Raw genomic sequence first — 6,748 nt, forward strand, 5'->3', positions numbered from 1 at the left:
CTGTCGTGAAGAGGTGGCTCTTTTGGAGGCGTCGTGGGGGGGGTAGGACTTCTGGAGGGGCAGCTTGTTGGGGACCAAGGGGTCTGTTTTGGTGGGGGGCAGTTATGGGTGGCAGAGCCTCTTGAGGGGCTCTTTTGGGAAGGTAATTGAGGAGACGGGGCCTGTTTGTGGGGCAGTTGTGGGGGGTGCTGGGCTATATCAGGAGTGGTGTGAGGGGCAGTGACGTGGGGACAGGCCTTTGGGGGCAGAGGGCTGTTCTGGGGGGTATGGGTCTATCTCAGTGGGCAGCTGTTGGGGGGGGGCGCTCTTGCTCTTTTGGGGTGACAAGGGCCTGTCTTGGGGGACTCAGAGTCTTTGGGGGGCAAGGGCTTTTGGGGAGCAGTTGCCGGAAGGGACTGGTTCAAGGCTTTTCTGTGGGGCAAGGGGCTGTTTTCAGTGGGTTTTCATCCGCGCTCTCCCTCCCCCTCCCACAGCTGGCCTACTGCGTGGTGCAGTTCTTGGAGAAAGATGCCACCCTCACGGAGCATGTAAGTGCCCCACCGGGGGGGGCCTGAGGGGCCCTGGGTTTGGCAGACCACACCTTGGTCTCTAATCCTGGCTCTGTTACCCAGGTGATTCGGGGGCTGCTGAAATACTGGCCGAAGACCTGCACCCAGAAAGAGGTTTGGGGAGGGGCCTTGGAGGGGGCTGAGGGAGGTCTTTGGGGAGTGGTTGAGCTGGGGGGGGTCATCCATACTCATTAGGGGGTGAGAAATGGGGCTGCAGCCAGGTTGGGGTGAAGGGGATGGATAAGTGGTTGGGGGGAAGTTATAGGATGGAAGGGGAGGGGCCTGCGGTACTTGGCCCCGCCCTGCCACCTTACAGGCCACTTCCCTCCCCAGGTGATGTTTCTGGGGGAGATCGAGGAGATCCTGGATGTCATTGAGCCCTCGCAGTTTGTCAAGGTGCAGCAGCCGCTCTTCAAGCAGGTTGCCCAATGCATCGCCAGCCCCCACTTCCAGGTAGGGGCGGGGCCTGCTGGGTTTCCGCCCATAAGGGGAGTGGGGTTTGAGGGAGTGCAGGGTGGCTAGTTGACGACTTTATCTTAGGGCCCTCCCTCAATCCTAGAGGGAGGGGCCTATTTTAGGGGATAGGCTCCACCCCTTAAATGGATAGGCCACACCCCTGACCCCCCAAGGGGGCAGGCTCCACCCCTGAAGATGGGGGGTGGGGCACACAGCAGGGGCAGGGGCCTATTCTAGGGGTAGATTCCATCCTCTGAAGACTCAGGTGGGGCCCAGTATAGGGGGAGGGGCCTATTTTAGGGGTAAGCTCCACCCCCAAAGACTGGGGGCAGGGCCTAGGACAGGAGGAGAGTCCAATCAAGGGGGCAGGCTCTACCCATTAAGCCTGGGGGAGGGGCCTATTTTAGGGGCAGCCTCCACTTCTCAAGCCTGGGGGCAGGGCTTCTGGTAGGGGCGGCCCCTCCAGGTAGAGGCATGGCTATCCAATGCCCTGCCCACCAAAGTTGGGGGAAGGGCTCTGGGGAAGTGAGGATGGGGGCGTGGCCTGCCTGGTGCCTGCCTCCTGGAACTGAGGGGCAGGCCTTTAGGTAGTTTTAGGGGTGGGGTAGCTGTTGCTCCACCCAATCAGCTTGGGACTGGGGTTTCCAGGCAGGGAGATTTGGAGCTTTGGGAAGTAGGGGAGGGGCCAAACTAAGCCCTGCCTACACCATGGGACCCACCCAGGGGCATGGCCTTGACCTCAGCATCCCCTCTGGCACGCCTAGGTGGCAGAGCGGGCCCTGTACTTCTGGAACAACGAGTACATCCTGAGCCTCATTGAGGACAACTGCCAGGCAGTACTGCCCGCCATCTTTGGCACCCTCTACCGTGTCTCCAAGGAGCACTGGAACCAGTGAGCCAGTGGGAGGGACTGGGGGGGAGGGGTCTGTCTGTGGGGAGCGGGGCCTGGGGAGGACGCATCCCATAATGCTTTGCTAGGTGGAGGGAGATGTGGAGGCAGGGAGGCAACTTGTTCATCCCAGAATGCTGTGTGGGAAAGTATGGACATCTTGGCTATCCCACAGTGCTTTGCAGGGGTGGGAAGAGTTGGCATCCTATGATGTTTTTTGGGGGTGGCCTGATGCAGTAATTCCGTAGTGCATTGCAGCAGCAGGGGCACTGAGGTATCCCCTGATGCTTTGCAGCTCTCCATGGAGAGGGGCCCAATCCCAGAATGTTTTGCAGAGTTTGGGTGGGGAGGGAGGGGGGTTCATTTGGCAGTCCCCCGTGCTTTGCAGCAGGGTGGCACTGGCAATCCCATGATGCACATGGCAATCCCATGATGCATTGTGGCAGGATGGGGGTTTAGCTATCCCACTATGCTTTGCAGCCTTCTGGGGGTGCTGAGTTAATCCCACAATGCCTTGCAGTGAGTGAATGTGTGTGGCAGGAGAGGACTTGGCTATTCCACAGTGCTTTTCAAGGTGGAGGGTGGGTACATCTGGGGAAAGTGCCCATCCCATAATGCTTGGCAGGGGACTGGGATCTGCATATGGAGGAACTTGTCCATCCTACAAGGCTTTGCAGGTGGCAGTGTTTTGAGGGGAGGAATTGACTAACCCCACATGCTTGCCTGGGTACATGGAGGGATTTGGTTATCCCACAATGCTTTGCAGTTGGAGGAGTGAGGTTGGGTCTTAGCCATCCCATAATACTTTGCAGGGGTGGCATTTATCTGTGTGAGAGGACTTGGCTGTCCCAAAATGTTTGCAATTGCAGGGGGTGTTGAGGAGAGGGGCAAGTGCCTCGCCACCCCCCCATTACAGACATATACACAGACCCCTGTTGCAAAACATTGTGGGATAACCAAGTTCTCTTGTATACACATGTACACACACCCTGCAAAGCATCGCGGGATAGCCAAGTCCTCTTCTGTACGCATGCACACATCCCCACAATGCTTTACAGGGTTGGCCAAGTCCTTCTTCCCTGCATACACAATGCTCTGGAGGGTGTGTGTTAGTGGGGTGGGATCTGGCCACCCCATGATCCTTTGCTGTGGGCAGGGGGCAACTTAGCCACCCCACAATGCTTTGCAACATCTAGGCAGCCTGTCTATCCTCTCCAATGGACTGTGGGGCAAGGGCGGGGGTCCAGAGGGGGCAAGGGGCCCGGCTTGCCCCTCACAACTGCCCTTGCCCCCAGGACCATCGTGTCGCTGGTCTACAACGTGCTCAAGACCTTCATGGAGATGAATGGGAAACTCTTCGATGAGCTTACGGCCTCCTACAAGCTGGAGAAGCAGCAGTGAGTGCTGGCCGGGGCGGGCCCAGGGCATGCTGGGACCAAGATGGCACCCATGTCCGGTCTCCTGTGCAGTCCTGGGGTGGGGTGGGGCTTCCCCCTTGGTCTAGCTGCTTCACAGCTGGCCTCTTAGCTTCCCACAATGCCCTGGGGCAGCCCAAGTGCCTCCTTGGTCCAAGCTGCCCTGGGGTGTGTACATGTTGAGGGAGGGGGTAGGGGAAAGACATGCCTCACTTCCCACAGTGCATTGGGTTCCTCTTGGCCTGAACTCCATGAGGTGTGCCTCAGTTCCCACAATGCTCTGGGGCATCCTGGGAGCCATCTTGGTCTGGGTGTGTGGGGGTAGGGGAAGCCAGAACATGCTTCATGACCAAGATGGCATTGGGCTGTCGCACTGCATCATGGGAAAGCTTTGCCACCATTTTGGAGCACCGGCTACCTCTCCCACAATGCCACCCTGTTGCTGAGATCTTCCTCTTCTCCCACAATCCCTTGGGGCCGCCATCTTGGCTTTCCTCCCCAAAGTATTCCTTATTTCCCATGATGCTCTGGGGCTGCCACATTGGCCTGAGCTCCCCTGTTATGTTTTCCTCCTCTCCCACAATGCCCTGCGGCTGCCCTACTGCCATCATGGCCCAAGCTACCCTGGTGTCTTCCACCTCCCACAATGCCCTGGGCTTGTCTCCCTGCCCCTGGGGCTCCATGGGGTGGGTTTTTGGGGCCCCCCTGACCCCCAGCCCTGCCTGCAGGGAGCTGAAGAAGGAGAAGGAGCGCCAAGAGCTGTGGCGGCAGCTGGACGAGCTGCGTCTCCGGCGGCTGCGGGGCCTGGAGGAGGCACAAATGAACCGGCTCAACCTCCAGCACGGCCACAGCCCCAAGACATAGACCCCCAGCCCCCCTATTCCCCCAGGGGCACTTATTGCGCCCCCCAGAAGGGGCTGCAAGGGGGATGCCCCCCCCCCACATCCAGTTCCCCACCACCACGTTGCACTGCCCTGTGCCCCCACCAGGGGGCACTATCCCTATTGCCCCCCCATAATGCTTTTCCCCACCAGGGGGGGCAGGGGAGGGGGGGTGGCTGCTCAGCTGGGGTCCCTAGTGGGGGTTTGTGGGCCCCCAGATGGTGAGTGCTATGGGGGGTACTGTTTCTGCCCCCTCACTGCACCCTAAAATATAGCTCCTGCCCCTTTAAATATCTGCTCACTTACTTTGCTGTTGAATGATTTATTCCACCCCTCTATAGATGGTAGATTCCACTCTCCCTTGTGCCCTCTCCCCTCCCCCCCCAGGACAAGTCCAAAAGGACCCTCTTCCTCCTCCATGGCACAGTCCAATGGAATGTGCCTCTTCTGTGACTGAGCAGGCTCTACCATCTTTGGGAAGAAGGGGGGAGGTGCAGGTAGATTCTACCACTAAAGTTGGCTGGGTTAGATGGTACCGTTCTCAAGTGGGGGGGTGTTATTTGCATAGCTGGACCTAAAAAGGAGGGTTGAACTATTTGAAAAGCAAGGGAGGGGGGGTTAAATGGGTTGTACCACTTCAGATGGGAAGGAAGGGGAGATAAATCAGTTCAGGGATGGGGGTAAAGTTACCCTGACTATACCAAGTGTAGGCAGTTGACTAGACTGTACCAAGCGTGTGTATGGGGGGGAGACTATTGGACTTTACCATTTTCCTTCTGGGAAAGGGGATCATACCATTCAGAAAGGGGATGCAGCTGTTAACTTACCCCCCTAGGGGGTGGGGAAGGAATAACCTGAATGGATTATACCTGTGCCCAGAAGGGGTGCTGCTTGGACTGTACCACTCCAAGAGTGGGCTGTACCATTTCTTGGGCGGGGGGGGGTCTTGAAACACCCTTTCCCTGCTGCTGTTTCACATATCCAAGGTCTTAATTTGGGGGGTGGGTCCCTGGGGGCCTTAGGCCTGATACCCTCCCCCCTCCCTCCCTCCTTCTCAATCACTACGGCTTCTTTTTTCTTTTTTTCAGAGGTGTATTTTTCTTCAAGAGAAAAAAAAAATGCCTCCTACTTTTATTGGTGGGGGTAGTGGGATCCTCATTTAGTGGTAGCCACACCACATCCCCTGCCGGTCACCGTAGTAATAAGGGTGCCCCAGGGTTGTCGTAGATACTGGGCCGGCATAGTTACTGTGAGATGCAGTGGGGGAGGGGGGGCTTTTTTGGGGGAAGAGTTGAAAATAATAAATATATAAATATTATATATATTTAAGGCGAGTTGGGTTCATGCGTCCCTGTCTTCCCCCGCACTTCTTGATTTTTTTTTTTTTTTTAATTTTTTTTTTTTTTGGTTGCTGTATTCAATAAAGAGATACTTTCATGTCAGCTGGGAGCCTGGGCTGTGTTTGTAAAGGGTTCTCTCCAGCTCTGGGGCATGGGGCAGTTGCCTGGGTCCTGTCCTGGGCTCTGATCCCAGATGCCTGCGTTCTCTCCAGCCCCGGGAGGGGACTGGGTCTGACACGCTCCAGTTGTGGGGGGGTAGGGCAGGAGCCTGGACACCGACCTGGGTTCTCTCCGAGTTCTAAGTGGTCTGAGCACCACCAGGATGGGATCTGGAAACTCCTAGGTTCTCCTGCACCCTGTCCATCTTAGGGATGTGACCAGTATCCTCCCCCCGCAAACTGCTTCCTTTCTGGGCCACAGATCCTAGCCATGCAAGCAAGTCCTAGCCCAGAAGCACCCGCAGGACTCAAGGGTCTTTTGTAAGGTCATTTATTATGTGCGGAAGCGCAGAGAACAGCTCTGGGAGCGGGGCCTGGGCCCCCCCCCCTGCAACCCCTCACAGAGAAGGGGGGCCTTAGGCTGTGCCCCCCCTGCCCTACTGCTGCAGGGGGAGAGGGCAGAGAGGGGGAAACTGAGGCATGGGTGGGGGGCATGTGAGCATGCAGGGAGCAGTGTCAGTCGAGTTGCTGGGCAGTGGGGGGACAATGCAGGCGGCTGGGCTCCTACCCCTGCCTGCTCTGGCCCCCCAGGCCCTATTCTGCTCGCAGAGCTGGAAGCAACCCAGGAGTCCAGGCTCCTTAGCCCCACTGCTCCAGCTTGGAGGTGTGGGGTGTAGGCTGGGCAGTGCTGGCAGCCCAGACCCCTGGGTTCCCCCCGGCTCTGGGAGGGGGGGCTGGGAGCCCGGACCCTGGGTTCTCAGCCGCCCAGCGAAGCAGGGTCAGTAGCGGGACAGGCGGCACATGTCGCACTGACAGGCCTTGGCCGTGAACATCTCCAGCTCCTCGCGCCCGCCACCTGGGCACTGGAGCCGCACCCGCACCTGGGACACAGGGGTGAGGAACCCAGGCGTCCGCGCCCCTCATTGGCCCCACCCCCAGGACCAAACACACCCCAAGCTCCACCCACACCTCCCCAGGGCCTCAGGTCCTGCCCCTTCCTTTCCCTAATGCCACTCCTCGTAGCTCCGCCCCATCCCTCCAAGCCCCACCCCCAACTAGAT

At 58.3% G+C, this 6,748-nt stretch overlaps 1 protein-coding gene across 1 annotated transcript in view; it reads left to right on the plus strand.

Annotated features, from left to right (window-relative positions):
• PPP2R5B (protein phosphatase 2 regulatory subunit B'beta) overlaps nt 1–4,233 on the plus strand; it is a 9,510-nt gene extending 5,277 nt beyond the window's left edge. Inside the window, exons 8-13 of the mRNA XM_006033158.3 lie at nt 474–527; nt 612–662; nt 882–1,001; nt 1,769–1,896; nt 3,189–3,290; nt 4,037–4,233. Of these exons, the coding sequence (XP_006033220.1) occupies nt 474–527; nt 612–662; nt 882–1,001; nt 1,769–1,896; nt 3,189–3,290; nt 4,037–4,172 (591 nt within the window). The 3' untranslated portion in view covers nt 4,173–4,233. The remainder of the gene's footprint in view (nt 1–473; nt 528–611; nt 663–881; nt 1,002–1,768; nt 1,897–3,188; nt 3,291–4,036) is intronic.
• Nucleotides 4,234–6,748: the final 2,515 nt, after the last annotated feature.

This window comes from Alligator sinensis, unplaced genomic scaffold (assembly GCF_000455745.1).
Source record: "Alligator sinensis unplaced genomic scaffold, ASM45574v1 scaffold1302_1, whole genome shotgun sequence".
Classification (NCBI taxonomy): Eukaryota; Metazoa; Chordata; order Crocodylia; family Alligatoridae; genus Alligator; species Alligator sinensis.